The sequence below is a fragment of the Colius striatus genome, chromosome 1 (genome assembly GCF_028858725.1).
Source record: "Colius striatus isolate bColStr4 chromosome 1, bColStr4.1.hap1, whole genome shotgun sequence".
NCBI classification, from domain to species: Eukaryota; Metazoa; Chordata; class Aves; order Coliiformes; family Coliidae; genus Colius; species Colius striatus.
Genome location: NC_084759.1, coordinates 136,028,056 through 136,052,585, shown reverse-complemented (window position 1 = coordinate 136,052,585; position 24,530 = coordinate 136,028,056). Strand labels below are relative to the sequence as shown.

The window sequence follows — 24,530 nt, the reverse complement described above, 5'->3', positions numbered from 1 at the left end:
GTATGTTGGGAAATTCTTATATTTGCAGCAAGTGCTGCCAAATATCAGTTGTTTAATGGTAATGGCAAAGTAGCTTGCAAAGAATTTTAAGTTGGAGTTGTAAATATGTGATGATCTGGATGACTAGAGCTGTTTGGATTATGCTAAGGACTGTTTCAGAGCTTTGACAAGACACGATGTGCCTGTGAAATTATTGGAGATTTGGAAATAGGAATTTTGGAAACTATGCTTTCAGCACCATGTGAATATTTGTCCTGAAAGGTCAAGTTTATATTCGCTGATGAAACTGGCAAATTCTTTCTTGCTGACTGGGGGAAATGTTTGGGGAATCCTGCCAGCTCCTCTTATGGTCTGGAATAGCTAGATAAGCCTCTGCATGTCTTTTGAAAGCAGCAGTTGACTAATAGAAATGTAGAGTACATATTTAAAGGAAACACGGAGTGCTTAGGTCCCAGCTACTTAAGTCTAACTCAGGGAATACCTGATGTTTTATATACCCTGCAATCAAAATGTGTAACTATGGTGGTGAACAGTGAATTGATGCTGTGACTCTAGCTTAAGGGACTCGGCTCAAGTTAGATTGGCAATGAAGGAATGGTGTGACTCAGAAATAACATGATGTGAGTGCAAAGTGGGAAAATGTATAGTGGACTCTTCCAAACCTCCTTTTAGATACTAGCTAGGTTACCGTGCAGTAGAAAGCATTGGTGAGAGTGGAGATCTGAGCACATTTTAAGTAATTGCAAGAGATATTTTACAGAGTTGTTCATAAGTTGGCAGTATTTTGTGAGCAAGGGGCAAAAGTTTACTTCTACATCAGCATTTTATCCTTTCTAATGAGGTTCTAGAGAGAGAAAGATATATGGCAATTACTCAGGTACTCAGATATGTTCAGAAAGGTAAAAAAAATCTCTTGCCTGTGATGATGTTCCTATTGTCTAAGCTAGGGATAAGCAATAGATTTTAGTGATGTATGGATATAACAGATTGAGGTTCACCACAGTTGAACTACTTAAAAGTTAGATTTCTCTGTTAGTTTTCCTACTCTGGTTTCCTCCTGCTATAAATAATGATCAGGCAGAGGTACTTGCAGATCCTGACAACTCTCTTCTGCCTTAGATACCTATGTTTAGGGTGGGAGAACCATCCTGTTGACAGTGGAAAGTCTAGATGACCAACATAGATGTCTGATTTTGCATTGACTGGGCTTTGGTGGCATGAATGTTTTAAGAGGAACTCTGAGACTTGAAGCATGGGAGTAGACCGTTACATGAGTGCAAAATGAAGATTCAAACACTAAGTGCTCCTACATCTTGAATCAATTAATATGACACATAGCTGTCAGCCACTGAGAACTGGAGTGGGAGAGTTGCAAAAAAGAAATCCTGCAGCAGGTTTGGTATTTGCTTCTGCTCTTGCTTTATCACACCAGAGTCCTAGTTCTACAGTGTACCCTTATTGTCATCAATAAAGTTGATTTTTGAGGGTTTTTTTGCTGAGCCTATAGGAAAGCAAGCTGTGAAGACAGAGAGGGTATGTTAGTTCTTGTTCCTGAGACAGATGTTTGGAGATAACTAACAAAAGCATCTCAGCTAACCTTCCATCTAAGAACATGATCATTTCAACTCAGAGCTGATGAGATCCTTTCAGATTTCAGTAAGTCTATAAAACAAGCAATAGCTGTGATTAAAATATGATGGAGTTAAAAGAGGACTGCAAGAGGATTTCCATTTAACTTTACTTTCTATGACTTGACCAGAGGAAAAGAGACTTAAAAGGACTTGGAATTGGAGCTTCTAATGAAGAGGGATGTTCCAATTTGGATGTGCCATTCCTTTGCTTTAATTCACTCACTGCACTTAGCTAAGTATTTGCATCAATGAAAGTGATTTTATAGCATATAGTATTCAGGCAAGATCTAAAACACATTAGTAAAACTGCTTCAGAAATGAAGCTTGTAACCACAGACAATGGAAATGCAAGTTTAAAGTACGATTCAGGCAAATATCTTTTGTTTTCATCTGTGATAGTTTTACCATTCATTCTCATCTCTTAGAAGCCATCTGTCAGCACACAGAACGATCACTCTACTCAGTTCAGAAATGTCTCCAGATGTTTAGTCAACTGATTATCAAGTGTTTACAAAAGTGATGTTGATGGTTGCAGCAACTCTGGCTGTTAAGTGAAGTCCAGTGTTAGTGCTTGATGGTGCATTAAATCACTTCTTTCATCCAAAATGGACTATTACAACTTAACTGATGTATAATTCTGGATATACAGGGGCAACAAAGAACACACAGTTTTGTCCATGTCCTTGTCAAGAAAGCTAAAGCAAGATACTATTTGGCATTTATTGGATTTCTTTTTTTACCTCCTCAGCCAATAAGAATTGTGAAATATATAGGACTGGAATCTCAATTGTGATCCACCTCCTCAATGCAAATTGTCTCATAGACTAATTTCATCCAAATTAGACAGAATAATAAAAGTTTTAAACTACAAGTTTCGTAAAAAACAGTGGCTGGATAGAAGAAAGAGATCAAAAAGTTTCCTATTTTGTTTGGCATCCTGCTTGGCTGATCAGCATCAGATGCTTTCCAACCAGGCAAAACTTGTTCTGTCTCCTAAACAACTGATAGTTACGAGATGTGGAAAGCAGTTTCTGAAGAATGAGACAAGTTTTTCTTCAAGACAGATCTTCCTTCAGTTGTAGATCTAATCATATGTCTTTGATGGGTTAAAACTTCCTCCTAAATGTGCAGCTTTGTATACCTTTCAAAATCTATTGCTTTCTCAGCCATTTCCAATGATACTTTTACATATTCCTGTCTCTATTACATGCATAGACAATGGATGCCTGTTTACCTACAGTTTTTGCACCAAAAAGAACTCACTTTGACCAGTGGAGCGTTAGTCTTCATTTCTGTGGTATCTTTTTTTAGACATTTCAAGATGTTTACATCCATATAATGGAGGAAAATATTTGTTTTCTTTTTTTTTTTTTTTTTTCCCTGTACAGTTCACCTTCTATGGAGGAGCATGACTAACTGATCAAATTAGTGAGAAGCTTCTGTGGACTTTCTTGGATTGGAGTGTGGGGACACTTTTGTGAAGACTATTATACTTACAGGGCTTTTTTTTTCTGGGTTGCAGAATCAGGTGAAGAACTCACTGTAGTATGATAATTGGCTGCTTATATCTAGGTGGTATGTATCATCACTCCAGATACTACAAGCTCAAATGTAAGATTAGAGCTACTCGATTTATTTTTTGTGAATCTCCTTCTCCTGGAAGAGTATAGCCATCCTGTGCCCTTGCTGAAGCTGAATATTTCTTTGTACTTGTAGTGATGCAGAGCAAGCAGCAGTTTTGCTGAAAGGAGTGAGGGAAGAGGTATAAACAACTCATTTCCCACCCCATTCCCTCCTGCTGCCCTCCCGCCCTGCAGCAGCACTGTCATGTATTGTAATTTTCTGTCTCAGTTTATGGTTCTGCTGTTTTGCAAGACAGCGATTCATTAATTTCACCTCATCTCTGTGAAAGCTGCTCTTCTTCTGCCAGGTTTATAAGATGAGAAAAAAGAATAGTTCATGAAGCAATTAATCCATTCCCCTTGTCCCACTCCCCTTTGCCTCTGGATTCTCTCTGACAAAACTTCCAGTTCATGCAGTTGTGCATCTCATCTTTATGACAGCCCACTGTGAGGGCTGTATGAATAGAGCTGGAAGAGCATCAGATGAGGCTGCTCGCAAATAGCATCCTTCAGTGTGATGCTGCAGACAGGCAGAAGATTTACAGTCCCTCCATCACAGTGTGCATTAACTGCAGAAGCCTTAATAGGTTTTCTAGGGTCTGGAGCAGCAGGTTTAGCTTTGTGAATTGGAACTAAACTACCAAATGTAGACGACTCTGTCTATGATAGTTGATATTTGTGGTCATTGGGGAGGAAATAGCTGTCTACTTTGAGATGAGTCACATCCTAAAAGAAGCTATGTCTGCTATGAAGAAGTCTTGGAGTGGCTTGAATAGAGGTGTTTACATTTCAGATACTGTATATAAAGCAAGATGAACCCTGTATTCTCCTCAGGATGGGCCCTCATATACAGTTGTTGGTGGCATTAGCAAAGGGAACAAGCAGTCTAGTGCAGTGCCAGAGAATTTCAGCATTATGTGAGGTCTCTTGAGCTGTTGGCTGCTGCCCAGAAACCATCAGCTCCTGCTCAAATTCATCAAGGGAATGTGTCTGTTCCTTGCAGTTCCTCGGTAACGTGACGAGTCAGTACTGCCATGTCTCCTGAACTTCACTGGGGTTTCATTGGGAACAATACAGACAATATTGAGGCATCCTACCTTCCAGTAGATTTTACTGCATTAGTAACAAAGCAGCGCTATGGTGCTGGTTTTGCAATTGCAAGTCACAACTTGTGGTGGTTTCCTTATGCATAGCTCTTTATACACCTAGTATGAAAGTCTTAGAAAAACTTCATCTGACCCAATACTGGAATTCATATTGTACAATATGTACATTATAATTTGTGTTTCAACGCTTATAAGCAGGCTTTGTGCATGGCAGACTGAAACAAGTTTGCATGAATCAAAATGTGTTTTCCCTAAAAGGAGTCTAACAATTCTGTGTTTCAGTAGCTTTCCTGATCAAATCTGCTCAGTTTGTAAGGAAAAGAGTTGGCAAGAGGAAAGGTAAACTTAAGGTTTACCAGATGTTCAGGTAGACTTGTATTCACTGAGAAATATCCTTTTTTCTTCTAGTTTGTTAACATCATTCAATAAAAAAGACAGTACCTGTCAAACTTTCATCTCATCTATACTTCTGCAGTCTAGATATTGCACAGTTCAGTCTTCCTTTGCACTTCCAATATTAATGAAGAATTAGAAATTAGCAGATGTGATGCTATTAAGAGAATTGTATATGTTTACAGTGATAGAAAGATGTATTCTTGCAATGGCTTTTCTTAAAATACAGTGTTTTAATTGGCGAGAATCAACTAACGTAACTGTGTAATCTCTCACACTATCTGAAATTGGATTTTAAATTTGGGGAGAATCTGATGGAGATTAAATAATCTAAAACAATTTTAAAGATTCAGAGATTGATCTGAGACACAGTTCAATTTTGAGAGAACAGAATTTTGGCAAGTTTGGGGAATTACAGGGTATGCCATGCAATACCGTTGCTGCTGCCGTCTTCTGTAAATGGATAAAAGACTGGAGATCCTTGAAATTTTAAGCACAAAGTCCATCTTCGTTTGGAAGGAAACCCCTTATTTTCCATGATGCTCTGGACATTTCTGGAAAAAAGATAATCACTTGTACATTTCCCCTCCCTCAAATAAGAACAAAACAAATATATATTGGACAAAATCAGTCAAAGTTTAGAGTTAAATGACTGACAGTTCAGATTTTGTCTACTGCAAGACAGCAGGGTTTGTTTGTACTGGGTCAGAGAAATAAGGCTAGGGTAGCTCAACACATAGGGGAAGAAACCAGTTTTATGTTTCTTTTGCAGTCTGGAAAATGGACTGACTATATTGCATGAGTGGCACCAAATATTCCCCCCCAATTTGGCAGTTTGTAGCAAATTATCCAACAGTTTATAGTTAACATTTTTTAGTCACTTTAAAACGTCACATACAGCTCTACCGCTAAGATAACAAAGGTAGTTTTCATTATTTGTCCTTATTCTGAGAAGTATCTGTAGTCTCTGCAACCTCATTCCTTTCATGCAGGTGGCAGGCAGTTTAGTACATGATTTGCTTCTCCCTGTGATCTTTTTATTGTCCTGATATCTTTCCTCTCTTGAGGAAGATGGGGCAAGTAATACATGATCCTTATAAAGTCCAGACACCAGGAATTGCTGCAGGGGGTGTTGAAATAGGATGAAAGTTTCATAACAAAACTCAACATAATAATAAATGTGAGGAGAAAGACTGTCATGACTTTAGTCTTCATAAAATCTTATCATATTGCAGAAAGCTTGGCTGGGAAGTGGATCAGATTATCTCTTTTCTGCTCTACAGTGTCCATTCTTTTTCATATTCCTTTTTCATTGTGTTTGGAGCTGTTCTTCAAGCTTAGGTGACTGGGGTTTTTTCAGAAATTGACCTGTGCAGAGCAATGTGTTCTTGATTTAGATGTTATTTTGGGCAAAGTTCTGAATTTTAGTTAGAGCTTAAACTAGTGTTGCTCTCTCCCCCTAAAAAAGCCCGTTTTGGTATGCTTTTGTGACTATCAAAAGTATTTGCATTGGCCGTTCCTTTATTCTTTTGGTACTTGTTCATCATGTTCTGAGGACGGCAATTTTTACACTATATCCCTGAATATTTATGTTGAAGGCAGTTTTAAATTTCATCTCAGGTGGGGTGAAGTCTGGTATAAAGAGGAGCGGTGCTAAAATACTTGACAAGGCTGAAGGCAGTTTTGGTTTTGATGTGAAGAAGACCACATGTCACTGTGTTGTGTGACTGAGAATTTGTTCATTTCATCCCTTAGCACCTGATGGTAGCAGAGCGGTGACAACTTCTTCCTTCCATTCCCCCAGTAAATTGATAGCTGTTATTTATGTTATTCCCTCAACTTTGGTACAGGGGCAGTTGGGTGTTTGAAGTGAGAGTTTGATGTGTGCAGTATCTGCCCTGATAAGGGAAGAACATTACTTTCCACTTTCAGTTTCCTTACACTTGCAGTTGTCTGCCGTGCTTGAGGTGCAGGCTAGTATGCCTCGAACCCCTTGAATAGTAAGGTACTCTAAACACCATGAAAACCTCAAAGCCTCAGGGGCTTTTTCAAGCCAACCCTCAGTTACAGCTATTATATTGAGCTCTCTGGGAGACCAAGCTCTCTCTGCTTGGTCTGGACCAAGGGAAATTCAATGTGTGAGACCAAACTTAACTAATGATGTTTTCATAGAATATTCAGGAGCCAAATGCCAACTGCAGATATAAGTTCATGAGACCGTGCCGATTGCAATTGAATCAGTGATTTTACTGTTATTGAATGGGTTCTGTAGCCTTTTGTAGAGCTGTAAAATTCTCAGGCTGGCAGCTTGGTGAAAAAAAGGGCCAGAAGTGTAGCAATTATTTGACTATATGAGAACTGTCTTAGAGCTGTAATCATTAGGTACTACCTACTGTTGGAGTTGGGATATGGGGCTAGATTATTATTTTTTTTTTTATTTTATTTTTTATTATTTTTATTATTTTTTTACTGTTCTTGTATGGTGATGGTTGGTCCTGGAATGGATGGATTCAAGATGCATCCAGGTGTGAGCTTACTCAGATTAGTTATTTATCCTCTGCATTTAAAAAAAAAAAAATCAGTGATCTGTAGGACAACACTAACATATTGTTGATAATTTTTTTTAGATAAGAAAAGGGACAGGGCAGCATCGCATTCAGGGAACAGGTCCAGGAGACAGAGCAGTCTTAATTTCCCACTAAATTTCCTAGTTTTCAATAGAGTCATATGTGAAATCTCACATTTAGCAAACCAGAGCGCAGGTTGCAGTTACAGATGGATGTCGCCATCCTGGGAAGTGTTGGCAAGAGAAAGAGTGCTAAATAGTTAAATCAGTTAAAAATGTTTTGGACTTGGACGTGGGATGTATGAATGATAAGAGGCCATTTTGTCCCTGTAGTTGGCAGGAAGTGTCTACCCTGGAAATATTATTTCGAGGCTTGTATTACTTGGAGGTGGATTTTGTAAAAGAGAGGTGGAGGTTGATGTTTTGAGAAGCCAATGGTATCTTAAGGGGCAGGGGGAGAATAATTAAAAAAATCAGCCAAATCCTGGAGTGCCAAAAATTAAAAGTCTAAACTGGGTGTGAATTTCTTAAAGGCAAGATTTTAACCATTAAGCAACAATTGTGGTTTCTCCACTGCCACCAAAACTTCTTGTAAGAACGTGTGGATGTTTCATTCTTATGGAAACATTATGCTGAAGACCTAATTTGGGAAATCTCAGGATTAGATTTTGAGACTCATGGTCGGAGGAAATGGAGCCTAGATAAGATTATCTAGCATCTTATCCCATTGAATCTTCCTCATCCTTGAGGAGATTGTTCCAGAGAATGATTGTTGTCACTGTAAAAAGTTTCTTTCTTATATCAAGATGAAACCTCTCTCAGTGAAACTTGTACTCATTGCCTCTTGTCTTCTCCATGTGTCTCCTTGTGAAGAAAGAGCCTCCCTTCCCTTTGTAACTGCCCTTCAAGTACTGGAAAACTGTGATGCAGTCCCTCCCCCGGAGTCTTGTCTCCTCCAGGGAGAAAAGACCTAGCTTCTCAAGTCCTTCTTCACAGGTTCTCCAGCCCTTTGATCATTGTTATGGCCTTCCTTTGGACGTCTCTAGTCTGCTTCTTTCTTTAATTGTGGGGTCTAGAACTGGACACAGTTCTGTCTTAGGTTTAGCATTGTCTGACACATCCGAACACAGTGATTTATGTCTTTTCAAAAATACTGATTTATAGAGATGGGGGAGAGGGGGTTCAGTTTGCATCCTTTCTGTCTCGAGAGCAATCCTCCATGTGAGGAAGCATACCAAGGGCAATGATATCAGTGGATGCAGTGCTTGGAGCTGAACCAGACCACATCACTGGACAACCCCAGTGAGGAAAGGTAACATGTAGCACTGTCACTCCTAGGTTTTCTGTTTGGCATGCAACATTTTCAAGCTGTTTCCTCTTCTGCTAAGATTATAATAAATCCACTTCATGGTTTTCATTACATTTCATTTAAGTATGTATGGAAAATGGTATTCATATGGTTGCAGAAAACTATTTTATAGCAAAATCAATTTTTGATAGGAGGAAAATAGGGATTTATTAAAAAATATACATTTTTAGAGACGCAAAGTAGCTGTAAAACTTTTTAAAAAGCTAAAAAAAATTAAACATTTCTGTGAATGACTTCATGGTTTAGAATAAAATCTCTTTCACAGGGAACAGCTGTAACAAGTGTTTTAGTAGTCACTAATAATGGATGTTTTTCTGCCACTTGCAACTCTTCAGCAGCCACTGGAAATGGCACCAGTCTCTTTAGGATCCCCTTTAAAATAAATGAGGAATGTATATAATAATGTATTAATATACTGTAATGGCATAATTCTGTAGTGTATAGTCTATATACATTTATTATATATAGAAACTAATATGAGCATCAGTCTTCCTATTGAGATCTACTCCCATGTGGGCTTTGGAAAGACAGGGTATTTCTACCCTTCAGATGTCTAGAGCTTTTCATCGTTCTATATTTTAGGACATTAATTGCTGAGTTTGCTGTGATATAGAGCTCCCACTTGATACAACTTTCAACCACCTCACTAGCTCTCAAATTTCTACTCAGACTGAGAAGTATTTTGGGGAAATGAATGTGTAAGATACGCAGTTTCATCAAGGAAACAAGACATAATATCCTCTATCTATCTATCATCTATCTATATCATACTGGGATGACTCAAGCCAGACTTCTGTTAGAAGGCAGGCTCTAGTATCGCTGTGAATATAGCACAAGGATATTTAGTAATTGGAAAGAAATACTGATTTTTTCTATACTTAAATTATATAACTCTGGGGTTTAGGATGCCTACTCTTCTTGAGTAAGGTTTGGTACTGAATTTTCATATACCTTGTATTTACTTTTCAAAGGAGCTTCTCAGATTTCTGTATGTGCTCAAGACCAGTTTTTTATTCATTAGAATATAGGATGGAGTTTCTTTTGCTGAATCTTTATTTTACTATGAATGGTACTGTTTTTTTTTCAGAATCTCTGTTCCACTTCAATGCCACTCACAAGTGCATGGAGATTTAAATTTTTTACTGTCTAAGATTTTCTGAAATAAAATCAAGTTTTGTGGCCCTTCTGTAAGTAAAAAAAATCACCCATGGTTCTGTTGGCTGGAATAGCTTACTTTGGAGCATCTGAGAGCTGCAGGATTTCAGGTGTGACAGGGGTGCCAAAGCTTGAATTAATATCTCTTTTTCTTTTGGTTGTCTTCAATAGGAAACTACTGGAAGAATGCTGTGACCCTGGGCAACTCTTTGCTATGACAAAGACGAACTCCCCAATGGGAAAGAACCTCTGGTTTGATGGGGAATTTTTATATTCTGTCACTATTGACAATGCAACTTACTCTCTCTTCCCACAGGTGAGTAACTTTTTTGTTTTTAATTTACCTTATTCATATACTAGATGGTAACATGATAAAAATCAGTATAAGCTAAATGCTTGTTGAGAAATTGTATCTTTACATCTCAATACAAATCAGTCTCCTGCTCTTTTACTTCTATGTTCTGAAAATTAGAAAATGTATGTATGCATGTTAATATTTCCCTTGCCATTTTTCTGGTGTGTGGATGTACACAAGGGATGAGATTGGTTCAATTGTCTTTATTTTTAAAATTCCATTTTCTGACTATTTTAAGGTGATGTTTGCATTTCAGTCAGCGATCATGGTCACTGGGAACATGATCCTTCATCTAGGATTGCTTCAGTTCAGATCCCTCTAGCAAAGGTGTGACAGTGCTTTGTGTGAAGGTGTCCTAATTACTTCCAAGTTAATGCAGTTTATTGATGGCAAGCAATGTGAACCTTGTAACAGAAACTGTCACCTTAATGTTGTCAATTCTTGCTGCATTTTGAATATTAGACGTAGTTTGTTGCTGTTCAGAAAAAGGCCTTTAAGTGGATAGTTTTCAAGTACTGGGAATGTGTAATACTGATCTAGGCTTCTTGTATTTTTAATTAATATATGAACTGATGTTAAATAATGAATTTATGATATTGAGTGTAAGGAGAAATGTTTTATGTGACTATACATTGAAAGAAAGCCAAACATCTGAATGTGTTAATTGTTTTACATGTTACTTTAGTTTATCAAATTACAGTCATAGGTGTTTATTAAGCCTCCCAGCTGGTGTTAAGTCACTGACACTGGGCTTTTAATTTGTAGCTTTTTCAGTTAAACATGTAGCAGAGTTTGTTCTTGTTAAACTTATCCTGTAATTAAAACATCAAAAAAGTTATTTAAAAAAAAGTAGTTTCCAGATCTCACCAACAGAGTCACATCCTCAAATGAGTTTCTTTTAAATGGAGAAAGAGTGAGGGGAAACTGCAGTATAGGGAAGAGAACATGGGTACTGCCACTGTCTGTGTGAAGACATCATCTAGAGGAGTGGTGTTACAGCTGTGTCTTGTTCAGGCTGCCAGTCCACTGTCTTGTCACTTGTCTGTGCCTGTTGCAATGAACCAATTACTGTTCGCCTGCCTCCCTCGGTCTGCTCTTCTGCCTCCACATCTCTGCGAGCTCCATAAACAAGTAGATTCTGCAACATGTGTGGCGAGTGTTTTTTCCTGCAGTACAGCTGGAAGGGGGCTGCCTGGGTGGCCTGATTTTTCTGTGAGGCTGGTAGAAAGTTGATGGTGTGTCACAGAGTAGCAACTGTAAATCTTTTTTATGACAATGAATATGATTTGTTGCTACAATATTGCACCATTTATTGGAGAAAACTGAAATCCTTGGCAGAACTGTGAACTTTCTACCACACAAAGATATTGGCAGCAACTGCTCAAAATGTGTACATCCTTTCCAATGTTTCAGAAAAGCCTCACCTGGCCTGACACAGGGAGAATGCTGTTTTGTGGTGGATTTGGGATTTCAGAACTGGTTTTCTTTGGATTAAAACCTAGCACTCTGCCTGGCCACGGTTGTGTCCTATCTACTTCCCCTCACAGAAAAGAGCAGAGTACTGGATGAGCTCCTTCAGAGATGTAAGTATTGTTTAGAGAGGAACTGTGTTCTTGAACTCCAATGGTTTCCAGACTCCTGAGCCCTGTCCTCAAAGTTTATCAGTTGTCCAGATTGAGAGCAAGAATCCTGGAAGCCCTGAAGGAACAAACTACTGAGGGACAACATGAGCTAAGGAGTTGGGTGTCCTTTAGGCTTGCCAAGAAGGTCGTGAAGAGGATGGCTAGATGCTGTTGTAGCGGTAGTGGTGGAAAAGGTGAATTTTTGTGGTGTTCCAACCCTAGAGCAATTCTAGAAAGCAGCTGTAGGACCAGTTGCAGAAATGCTGTTCCTGTAATGAATTGGTGAGCAATTCCATTTCTGACTATTCATTACTACTCCCTCTTTTCTTGCAAGTATCACCACGTAGAACTTGATGTGTTATTCCTATGTATTCTGCCCAGGGGAATTTTGTAAACTTTCAACTTTCAAATGAAATCATGCTAGGCTTAAAAGCTTAGGAAGATTTATTTGCAGTAAATTCTTAAATGAAGTATTTTTCTACCTCTGTTTCAACAAAAATACTCACCTAAATTTTTCAGGCTTCTACTTTGAAGAATGGTATCTATTAGCTTGCTAGTAACTGGCAAAAGATTTTTGTGAAGATGAATATTCTTTTCAAAAGCAACCAGAAGCTTAAAAACACTCATCAAGTATGGGTAGTAGTCTGAAATGCTCAGGAAGTGTAACAGGAGTTTAAAGGGCTGCAGCTATGTTGATATAATGGAAAAAATATTTCCTCTGAAATAAATAAGAAACGTTCTATCCACATCAGTCTTCTGGGCTTAAGACATTTTGTGCTTGCAGAAGGTTTCTCAGTCCAGAACCAGTTGTTAACTTAGAGAATAAAGTAATTGAAAACTAACTAGGAAATTTGTTATATTCTATAGCATAAAATAAGTTGGCTATGTGGAGACTTACACAGAAATAATATATGTATGTCAAAATGTAACATGCAAAATGTTTTTTACTTTTGAATATGAACAATTTAAAATATTTTTTCTCCTTAGTAGTCTGTAGATAAAGTTCCTACAGCTGCTTCAGCATTTTCTGGTGGAGTGCTTTTCCGATAAATATGCAGTGTCATCAAAATATAAATTTAGTGTCAGTTCATTGATTTTTCAGTCTTTCTTTGAAATGAAAAGGTTAAAGGGTTTTGATGGTCTTGTAACATTTAATTTTACCATATTTAATGCAATATTTCTTTTTTTCTTCTTTTGTTTTTGGCTCTGTTGCTAGCTTTCTTTCCCTCAGACTTTGCTTGATTATATTTCTCCTACTTTTATTTTTTTTTTAAATTTTTGACTGAGGGAGAAATTTGCATAAGAAAAAAAGCATTTATGTGGAAATCGTCATTCAATGTTTCATTTCAGTCTACGAGAACAAAATTTGATGTTGTAGAGTTTTGTATGAACCAGCAATTCCAGCTGCTGGAAGTGACTCCTCCTACTACCCCCCCCCCCCCCCAATGTAATTTTCCCCCTGATTTCCAGAATGATTTTTTTTTTTAAATGGAGGTGAAATATTACACAGTCTATGTAATTTTTTCCATCCTGGAGAGAAACTGCTGGTGGCTTATTGTCAATGTGGGGCAGGACATGGCTCATCACAGTTGGTGGGGTAGTGTGCAGTGAGGGCGGGCATCTTGCCTACATGTTGTCTCCCAACACATACTGCAGCGACATTGCCTGGAGCAGTTGGAGAATGGAGTGTCATTTCAATTAAAATCAGACATTTCTTGACAGTAGCTGTGTTGTATTACTTACTGTGATCTACAGCATTATTTCCTGCTCTTAGGAGACAGAAAGTGTAGAGTCTGCATATAACTATAGGTTTAGGTGTTAATATAGGTGTTAATATTAACAATGAGAGGTTATTCCTACTGCATACCTATCACCTTTCTAAAGCTCTTCATGTGGACTTGGTTTCAATATTCACTAGTAATTTTGATATGAATCTGAGAGTTCAGAGATGCGGGTGACTCTACTGCAGTTGAGGTCAGCAGAATGATTGGATAAACTTCTGAATAGCCAGGTCACCATGTCTCAGGGTGGCCAATAAAGGCCACGGGCAACTTGTAAATGTATTTTCATTGTGGTCCAACTATTACGTAGAAAATGGAACTGTGTGTTGGTGAATGTTCAGGAGTCCCGTCCCTTGACAGGACATACACTCTCTTTCAGCCTGAAGGTTTAGCCATGCAGCTCTGGTTCTCTTGTATTTTACTTGGGCACAATGGAAGGCTTGACTAGCATTTTCCACCCTTCACATATGTTCCTGCAGTAATTTTTAGATGCTATGAGTAAATATGATGTAAGTGCATCAGTAGCTGGGATATAACTGAAAACTATGTGAGAGAAACATGAGCTATCATTCATCTGCTTTTGAGTTAAAGAATAAAACAAACCCCAGATTAAATTGTTTTGTGAAATAACTTTGCACTTCTTCCTGTTGTTTTCTTCCTTAGAGTTTCAAAAACAAATCTCAGACTATTATTACTATTAGAAGGAAAAAAACCCCATACCCCAGTCTTAAGCTGTCTATGAAAATCACACGTTTTTGTTTCCTGTTGGCAAAAGCTTATCGCAAGGTAAAACTGAGGTGCATTTCTGAAGTCTCTTTTCCTCTTCCTCCAAAAAGTTAAAGAAATAGTTAAATCAAATGGAACTCTTCAGTCTGCCATGTAAAATATTATCTTGCAGGGTAGCGAAGTGAATACATTTCAAAAGAAATTTTAAATGTTAAGCTTCAGCTTTTTATTCAGACAAAGTAAAATAACTTATTGAGATTTTTTCTTGTTTTATGGTATTTCACCTGAAGCAGATACATTTGGTACCAGTAAATTATTTGAAATTACTAAAATATGATTCCTCAGCTGCTTGAATCCCATCTAAACTTTCTCCTGCAAAAGGCTGTCAGCTACAAAAATGGCTACTTGCCATGAATAGTCATCACAAATGGTGTTGGACAAATCCAAAGGAAATAGCTTCAACCCACAAATAAAATAAGGAAAGCTGGCAGCTGTTTCTGTATACCTTGTGATCAAGAGAAAGGCAACATTTTAAAAATTATTAATTAATTGATTTTAAAATCTTATCCTTGATATTAAGGCAGGGGAAAAGTTAATCACTCTACTTGTAAGTGTAAGGTGGAGACATTCTCTGGTATTTTCTGGGTTATACGGATGAACATTTTATTGGGTAACAGTGATTTTATGATTGTGACGTGATCTGTGGTTTTTATTCAGGGTACTTGTTAGATTCTGGGAGCTTGTTTCATTTTTCTTGATTGCTCACAACATTTCTCATTTGGCGAGAGATTTTATCGTGTCCTTTTCTGACGCTGGTATTTATACTGTGTGAAAGCAAATTCCCTGGTCTTACGGTTATAGCCTGCAGCTAGTAGAATAATTATTTCAGGGAAATAATTCACATTTGGAAGGCGAATTTGGTGTGGTGTGCAGATTTTTCCCTTTTTACATGATGAGGATTACAGGAAAAACTTATTCTTCCTGATGAAGGAAATGGTAGTTTTGTTCAAGTAAAAAGTGTAGTCTAGGAACAGCAAGTACTGGGCAGGGTTAGGTGGGACCATGGCTGCCCTGCAGAAGCAGAGTTAAATGTGAAGCTACAGCTGTATAAGGAATGTGAACCCTGTTAAAAGGACAAAGGGCAAATACTGTGTATTACTTGAATGAATTTTAGACTCAGGTGGTCCAAAAGTTGTCTACAAAATGGTAAACCACCAGAAGTGAAGGGCATTGGGATCTGATAGATAGCAGTGTTGCCAGGAGACATGAATTATTGCATTTGATGTTCACTTTGGAAGCTCTCTGCATATTTTTGCTACCAGTCTAACTTAACGAGGTACTCTGCTCTCAGTAAAGCTCTGTAATTAATAACTGCTTGGAGAAGTACATTGAAATATTTGTTGTCATATGTGTCTGAATTTTTTTCTTGATGTCTTGGGTAGGGGCATGAAGTGCCTGCAGACCTTACATTTTTTGAACAACTTTTTTTTTTTTACTTCCATTAAATCTGTTGCCTAAATAGTAGCTCCCTGGCTCCTTTTGAGTTTTATTTAATTAGGATTTGGGGAAACTTCTTGGTGCTGTCCCTTTTATTTTCTTCCTTTTTTTTTCTGTTTTTTTTCCTTCTTCCTTTTTTTTCTCTCACCAAGCGTATTGTAATACAAACTATGTTTTTGATTGGTGCTATGTATAGTTATTCAAATTGAAATTACTGCAAACATGAAAAACATGGTATACTAAGAGGCAAAGAGGTAGTTATATCTTCTGAAGTGACATCTAAATATTAAGAATGCAATTAAAAAGAAATCTTTTGAATTACTTGAACAATTTTATCCTATAGTGCCTTTCATAAACTGGGACATGAAACACTCCCTGCAGAGACCTGACAAATTATGCTCTTTTTGAACATGAGTCTTCCCTTCAGCACTGGATAATCTCTGGATATTTATACCAGAGAGACAGGTATAAAAAATTTGAATTAATATTAAGGTAACTGAAAACCCTACCCTCATTTTGATTCTGTGCTGACTAATTGAGAACTGTGCAATTGGACCATTTTTTGCAGCCTGTTAGAAAAGCTGGAATAGATCATCATCTGTTCTATCTGGTCAGATAAGCAAAAGTGATCATCCATCTATAACTGCTTCACATAGACCAGAAAAAAAGATGCCTGATGGTGCAAATCAAATTTATGGTAAAAGGTCTGCGATGCATGGTGTATAGTTTGAAGTAATTAAGTAGATGAGCACCAAGCTGTTGTTGAAGTGAGTTAAAACAGACCAAGGAGTGGCTTTCTGTCCCTATTGATCATCACATATGTGCTTTGGTCTCTGGGCTTTCTAAAAGGTCTTCAGCCAAGCTGCTTAGCCAGGCTGTCTTTGGTGAGCCTGATTTTCTGAAGTTTATCTGCAATAATGCACACGACAAATTGACTTTATCTCAGTCAGTGCAAATACATAAATAGATGCTGACCTTTCCAAATGCAACAGTGAGGAAGGGAAGGACTAGATCTGGCTGCAAAGTGTCAGTTTGGCCTGCAGGCAAAGAAAGTGGAATGTCTGCCTTAACTCAGCCTTTCTATTTCAAATCTAAAGTGACTGAGCGTCAATCACTCTCTTTCCTAGGTAAGAACAAGAACTGATAAAAGCACACACCAGTGCCTTTGCCAGACAGATCCTTACGCCCTTGGTCATTAAAAAACCTATCTCTCAATCCTATCTCTGTTAGGGATTTTGGAGATAGGAGGATATGGAAGAGCAAATGTGGTCCATGTTCTGTGGTGTTGTGGATACTGAGCAGTACTAAAAGAAGTATAAAACCCTGTGGGATTGTTGTGGAGTCACCTAAGAGAGAAGGAACATGGGGTATTTTCAAGAGGATAATTCAGCCACAAGAGTGTTGTGAATTGGAGTGTTTTCATATTTGGACAATGCTTCAAAGAGCATATTTATTCATCTCTGTTGTTACTCAGCACTGGACAGTTACTGACTGGTAAAAAGCAAGCCTGTGCATGGAGCAGCCACTGAACATGAAGAGGCCATGGCAGGGCTGGAAACGGGCAAGGCTAAGTGATGTGCTAGTGGCGTGCTGTCCCAAGGAGGGAGGGGACACTGCGGAAGGGCATCTGCTGACAGAGGCAGGAAGGCTCTCTTGGCACTGCACGCTTGTGCATGCTTCTACTCATTAGCCACACAACCAAAATGTTCTACCTCAAGTCACATTTTTTGATGGTACCTAGAAGTCATAACCACGGATATTATGCTGTGGGATTGTAAAGTACAGAGTAAAAATGCTGAACCCAAAAAGAAAGTGGGCAGTGCAGGCAAAGATGGCCACAGAGGCTGTACTGCTGCCCTGGGAATTTTATGGGCTTTTCAGTCAACATTCACCTGCTTTATAGGGACATAAAATTACTGCTTTAGAAGGAAGAAATGTTGGAAGCAGAAGAATAAAGGAAGTGGCCTTAGATGAGAAGCTATAGGAACAGCAAAATTCTGATGGCTACGAGTAACTACAGGGCATATGAACTGCCTGGATAAGTGTGTAAAAATAGAAATAAGAATGGCTTCTAGTCTGGCCAAAGGCAACACAGTTAGAGTTGTTTTCTTTGTTTTACTGTAGCTTTATGTAACTGCTAAAAGGAGATTCTCTCTCTCTGAAGGGTTGGGTTGTTTTTTTTTTCTGACAATGAACTCATTTATATATTAAGACTTCCACCTACAGATGCAATAAGAACTTGTTTATCTGGAAATCAGTGTCTAAATCTTGAGTAAGCTTTATCCTTTATATCTTGACCACCTGTTATCTTTTTGTATTATTTATTAATTTTATTATTAAAATTCATCTTGTTTAGTTTATAGTCTTTTTGCTGTATATGTGACTATATATTCAAATTATTCAGTGATCAGATCACATTACATTAATTTACTGTATTCACTTGTTAGCTTTTTTTGGTGAAATACTTCTAAAATAAGCTTAATACCAGTTCTGGCTTATTTGAGGCCTTAGGTTTGGTTCTACCTCATACCTGGCACTTACCACCTGCAAGAAAAATGAGTAGGAGGAATTGATGATATATTGCATATTTATATTTTTCATACAGTTGTTAGGTTTCCTGATATGACTCATGTAGATTTTGCTGGAGCGTGGCAGGATATCAGATTATGTTTTGAAAGTATTTCACCTGCAGCAAAGATGTAGCCCCTCTCTTCTCCCAGGTATTCTCAAATACAGGTGGAAACATGGCTTAGCAGAATCTGCAGGTTTGAAGAAAGTCAGGGAAGGTTACACCACTGCAGAAGCCATTAAGAAGGGCTAACACAGTTACAAATCTCATAGGAGGATTATATAGTGGCTTTGAAGAGATCCTTTATGTCTTCTTGCTTAGCGAGGAGTGTAAGCTCAGCTTTGTATTTAATGAGAAATCTGCAGCATTACAGTTCAGGAATTGACTTATGTAGCCAGGCGTGGTTGATTTAGAGTCCTTATAACCTGATACGGTGTGGAGGGGAAGGGCTGTGTTTCTCCTCTGGAACAACTTTTATCATCTGAATGACTCTCATAAGGCAGGCATTGACTTCCAATGGCATATTTTGGACACTGAGAAAATAACACAAGTTTTCTTACATCAGGATGCACTGGATAAATCCTGTGATGCTGAATGTGCAGGTGACGTTCCTAGATCAGGAATCTAGGCTATTTTTACCTTCTTGATCAACAGAGCTTGTGGTTTTTCAGGGTCTTTAAGGAGAAATTTGACAATTAAATCTATGCTGCAGATTGTCTACTGGTCAATAACTACCAATCTGAAAGTACTGTTTTGTGTGGTGACTAAAGTGATGGTCTGTAGCAGAAGGCAAAGGCAAGCTAACCGAGGGCACTGTTGTGTTTCCAGCTGAAATGAGTCAGGATATGATGTTTAACAGCCTTGTGGATTTAGACTTGTGTAATACAACTGTGAATCCCAAATTCAGAAAGAAATAATTCTTTCCACCATGGAGATTTTTTGGTTGTTTTTCTTTTTAAATTTGTATTTTAAAGACTTTCCTAAACACTTCTGCAAACAATGGGCATTTGGAACTTGTGACAGCAATGCTGGTCTAGGAATGTGGTGTAAAAGAATAAGCGGGAACACTTAAGCCGAAGACCATGTCATAGACTCACTGACTTTAGTTCAGACCATCAATCTCAGGAAGACTGCTGCTGGCAGTTGGAGGATATTTTCATGTAGGATGCATCATTGCCATGACAAATTCTGCACGCTTTAGTAAGTGAGCCCTTGTTCTATAATCTGAAAGTCAGTTGTAAAATCCTGTGATTGGGGTTAGGATGGAAGTTTGAGGTTCCTGCATGCCAGCATGAAACTGCCTCATTTTGCTCAGTCTTCAATTGCTGTAATTTTTTCAGTGTAAACTGTGCTGGACTAATAATCTCCAATTTCAAAATATTCAATTGAAAGACACTGGATTCCAGATGATCATTTGATTGGGATGAAATGATCAGAATTAAATCCCAAATGGTAGCTCTGTGAAACCAGAAATATTTTCTAGGAACTCCCAAGTCATGCAGACATATTTGGGTGCCTCCATTCTCTGGCATGGGAATGGCAGGACAGGTGAAGAACAAAAATGATACATGATGTGGAGGGCTGGCTTTTCCTTTTGTCCAGAGAATATGCCTTTGTTAGGGATGAAGAAGGTTTCTTTATGAGGAAGTAATCCATCATAGTGTGAAGAAGTAAAGGTTATGATCTGAATAGCCTGATGTGAAAAAGCTCTTTGAAGTGAACAGAGCACCCTTGTCTATCTACTACTGCCCTAACTAGTCTTAATAGCACGAGAGCTGTATGGCTATATGTGAACCAATGAAGATCATAATTCCTCAAATCGTGTCCTTGAAAAGTGTGGTCTTAGAGTTTTAAGACAAGGACTAAATTGACAGAGCAATTTAAGTACAGGTGTATTACACTGAAATGCAAGTGTTTTGTCTTGTGCTGATGAGTCTAGTGAGACTTCCATTTAGATAGGGATAAAGGTACTATGTAATGCAGATAGACCAATTGCTCATGTATATAACATCATCTTACTTACGGATTTATGGGGTGTGACCAAAGTGTTTGCACTTTTGTGTCATGGTAATGAGGCTTTCCTACAATGACTGAAGGAAAAAAGTCAGCATGGTGAAGGTGACAGTGGTGATAGTGAGGTTATGCAAACCTTCAGTGATATGCATGGCAGCTCCCTCAGACATCCCTCTTTGCTCACTTTTGCTGTATCATCTCAATGATTTTCTTGTATCTGGTGAAGTACATTTCATAACCAGCTGCAGATGTATGCTGAGGAATACCTGGCAGCAACAGACAGTGGTTGGGAGTATGCATGTTAGCTCCATCCTCTACCTGCTGTACTTGGGCAAGGAGCACCAGTTATAAGATAATAGAGGACTTCATTTGTAGCCCCTCAGTTGAGCCACAGCAAACTAAAATCCACACTTGTTTTCACACCGTTTGCTTTGCACTCAAAAGGCTGCACAATGAAGTGCATTCAATCACAGCACATAATCTGGGGGTACAGTGCTGTTTATGATTTCACTTTTATAAAACCAAGCTTTTGGGGAAAAAATCTTGCACCTTCACATAAGGATTCATTAGGAAGTGCTACATCAGAATAAGGGGGCACCATCAGTTCATTCGGATGGTATCGTAGTGAGACCTGTGCAAAGTCATTGTCTGGAGAGGATACTAAGAGGTCACTGCCATCTTGCGTCTGGCCCATGGCAGACAGCTCTACCTGGGCTGTACCAAGCATATTTTATCTGATAATTTTTTACAGCTTCCAGTGCTGGAAATTCCACAGCCCACTAGGCAATCCATTCTAGAACTTCGCTGTTCTTACATGTGAGATGTATTTCCTGATGTCTAATTTAAAATTTCCCCTTGGCTATAATTTAAGATTTTTTTTCTTATCTTTTTTCACATATGACTGCTATTGAGTCTCCCCACAGTCTTTTTCTCTAGGCTAAACAACCACAACTCTTTTAATCATATCATTTTTTCTAAACTTCTGAACATTTTTTGGTTTTTGATAGTCTGTGAGGCAGATATGTGACAGTTAACCATGTGGTGCCCTCAGAAATGTGTCCTCAGACTTTCCCTTTGGAGATGATACAAACCAACAGTGCTGTATGCTCTGGAAGGCAGAAGTTAATGGCACCTTTCTGCCTGAACAAGGTTGTATTTAGCGTTGCTGATTATTTCTGTAGCCAGGAGGACTGAACAGGGAACGGAGCTCAGGTATCTTCTCCTTTCTGAGGTAAGATCTCTTTGTACTGCAATCACAACTCTGACAGTCTGCTTCAGCTAATCTCGCCCATCTTTGGGCCTCAGTAAACTGAGAGTACTTTTATGCAGCTGGAGATAGACAGATGGGCAGTTGTCAGCAATGAGTGCCCCTCAAGGGGACACAGTGAAGGTTGCGTGGAGCTGCTATTGTATGTCTTAGTTTTTTAGTGTGTAGAGCCAAGCTGAATTACACTTGCCTGCAGGTCTACTAAGCAACACTTCCTCTCTGTTGATGATTTTTAACAAGATTGGAATATGTGAATATGAATGTAGAATGCGATTGTGTAGTGTATTCTGGTTTTTAGACTAGCTAACCTGTTAGTAGGATAATTCATTAATAGGCACTGCTCCATTCAGACCATCTCCAGCCTTTTACTCAATCTAAAACCCACTGACTTGTCTCACTTCCCTTGCAGCAGGCCTTGGTGTGTGGAGAGTGTGGTTGGTTATTCTGGAGCAGTGCTGCAAATTTAAGCAAAACTAGACTCAGTAGGAGACAGTTTAGGTGGAAGGAGGCAAGAAATGCAAAGGCCACACAGATTTATTCTGTGATCCACTGTTGTGCCAGAAGAAGAAATGAGAAAGCCAAAGATAAATAATCATTGGTATGAGTATAATGCTCTTTATAACAATTCCCTCAAGCACTTTACGGTCATTCAAATTCAATATATGGTGTTACTGCACAGCTGAATCTATGCCTAGAAATCTCTGAAGACAATGAAAATGAGGGTTTCTGCATGGAGAGTATGTGGGGGAAGAAATACAGCAAAACCCCTTTTTTCCTATATAATAAGCAGATACAGATGCTGAGCCACCATTCCTTTTGCTTCACAGACAAAAAAAAAAAAAAAAAAACCCAAACAAAAAAAGGAAGAGACCTAGAGAGTCCCTGTGATATTCTGAGCAGTGTATGAATATAGCAGACAGGAGTTCTTTTCTACCCTATGGCATTAAGCAAGGCCTTTGAAAAGTAGGATTACTTCTTTCTGCCTCACTAGAATTGCTTTCCTGGCTCTGGTCTTGGCAGATTTTTTGCAGTACCAGTTTGTTAGTTTAGAGTGTCCTCCAAATTGTACTCAGGGCTGGCACCCTCTCATCCTAGCATGGCTGTGGCTGCAGTCGTCATGGTGGTTCCATTTATCTTTCAGGGTGGTCACTAAAGAGGGAAATGTGGGTGCTGGATTGTTAAGCATGAAAAAGAACATGGTGAGGAAGCAAGTAGCAAGCTATGTTGCAAAACAGATCAAGTGGTGCCTGGTTACACCAAAGTCAATAGCAATGTTCCAGTTTACTTCAGCATGACCAGGATTTAGACAATAATACCCTCTTGCTGAGTACTGAGTACTGTACCAAGAACTACTTTTTTCCACCCTCATTTCTTGGCCTTTATTAGCCTTTGTTTTCATGTAGTGACTGAGATACCTTCATCTAGTCTGACTGAAAAATACGTGTTTATACCCCTTAAGACAGACCCTGAGTGAAAAAAAAGGCAGATTTGAAACAGCCACTCAGACAGGATAAAATGGAGCTTTCTGTCACAGCTCTTTCTTGCCCCCATCCCAGCTGAAACATTCTTGCTGTTGCACATGCCATCATCTAGGCGAACCTGCTTCTGCAGAGGGGTTGGACTAGTTGATCTCTGGGGGTCCCTTCCAACCCTACCATTCTGTGATTCTATGATCTCTGGCTTGATGCTTTGCAGAGTTCTTGCAAGCAGGCTATGTTTAAGTAAGTCTTGTATAATCTTTGCACACTTTTCTATATCTCTCTTAAGGAGCTGATCTGACTCCAAGACTGTTGCTTTTGCAGGGAAAAGGCAGTATTTTTTCTATGCTTGTCCGAGTCTGCATGTGAGGACGGTGTGTGCAATGGTATGCCACAATGTTAAACATCACCGCATTAAGGTGGAGTTATCCATATTTTTGTTGACTTTTTTTTTTATTTGGTTTTTAAGTAGTACAAAGATCCTTCCCATGTGACCCAATGAAAGAAAGGAAATCACTGGTGTTTCCTGATACAATAGTGGGAATTTTATTTTCTGCATCTTTTGTTGAGAGAGGATCAGATAGTCTTCCCTTCAGAGAAGAATTTACTTGAAATTGTCAACAGGAGAGCTGATCAGTCCCTGTATTTTGGCATTTTCAAGCTGAATATCTGGTTACTCAAGAACAGACTGTCTAAGAGATGAGGAAGTTGTAGAGAAAACCTATGTAGTGATAATTAGCAAGAGTGGTTTCTCTTTAAGTTTTCATATCTGTCCCAGTGGGCACTTGTAAGGCTGAATACTTTTTTGAAACCTGCTGATGGATAAAGCCTACAAAATAAATAACTTTCTTAATGAAGACAGAAAGTTACGTTTTGTGATTTCAAAAGATCTTCTTTCATGAGCAATGAAAAACATAGAGGCAAAGTCAGCAAATGGTAGGAGTGCTTTTATTCCAATGTAAATTAGATTCTCCTTGCTAGGTTGCTTGCTGGCTCCTGCAAGGACCATTGCTGTGGAACTTTTCATTCACAGTAATTAGGTAGGCAAGAGATATTCTCTGGTTTTATACTTTGAAATATGAGCTTTTGGCCCTTCTTTGCATTTTTCTAAGCACTCCAAAGTTTGATATGCCAATTATCTCCCTCCAATAGTGCTCCTGTTAACCATGTAAACTTGATTTTCACTCTTTCTTCATTCGTAAAATGCATATACTATATCCCTGTTGTCCTTCCTGTTTTCTTTCCCCTACCTGTGAGTACTGCTGTGTCAGCACTTTATATAACTTTTCATTTAATTCTCTTTGCCAGTATTAGTTGAGGGTAATATTTGTTTTGGATAAGGTAACCTGAAAGGCCAGCTTTACCTGGCAGGCCCTTAAT

General features: G+C 38.5%; 1 protein-coding gene across 2 annotated transcripts in view; it reads left to right on the top strand.

The window, feature by feature from the left end:
* Positions 1 to 24,530, top strand: part of ST8SIA1 (ST8 alpha-N-acetyl-neuraminide alpha-2,8-sialyltransferase 1) — a 127,668-nt gene that overhangs the window by 23,308 nt on the left and 79,830 nt on the right. For both annotated transcript variants that reach the window (XM_061988840.1, XM_061988839.1), the window contains exon 2: positions 10,014 to 10,158. In XM_061988840.1, the coding sequence (XP_061844824.1) occupies positions 10,014 to 10,158 (145 nt within the window). The remainder of the gene's footprint in view (positions 1 to 10,013; positions 10,159 to 24,530) is intronic.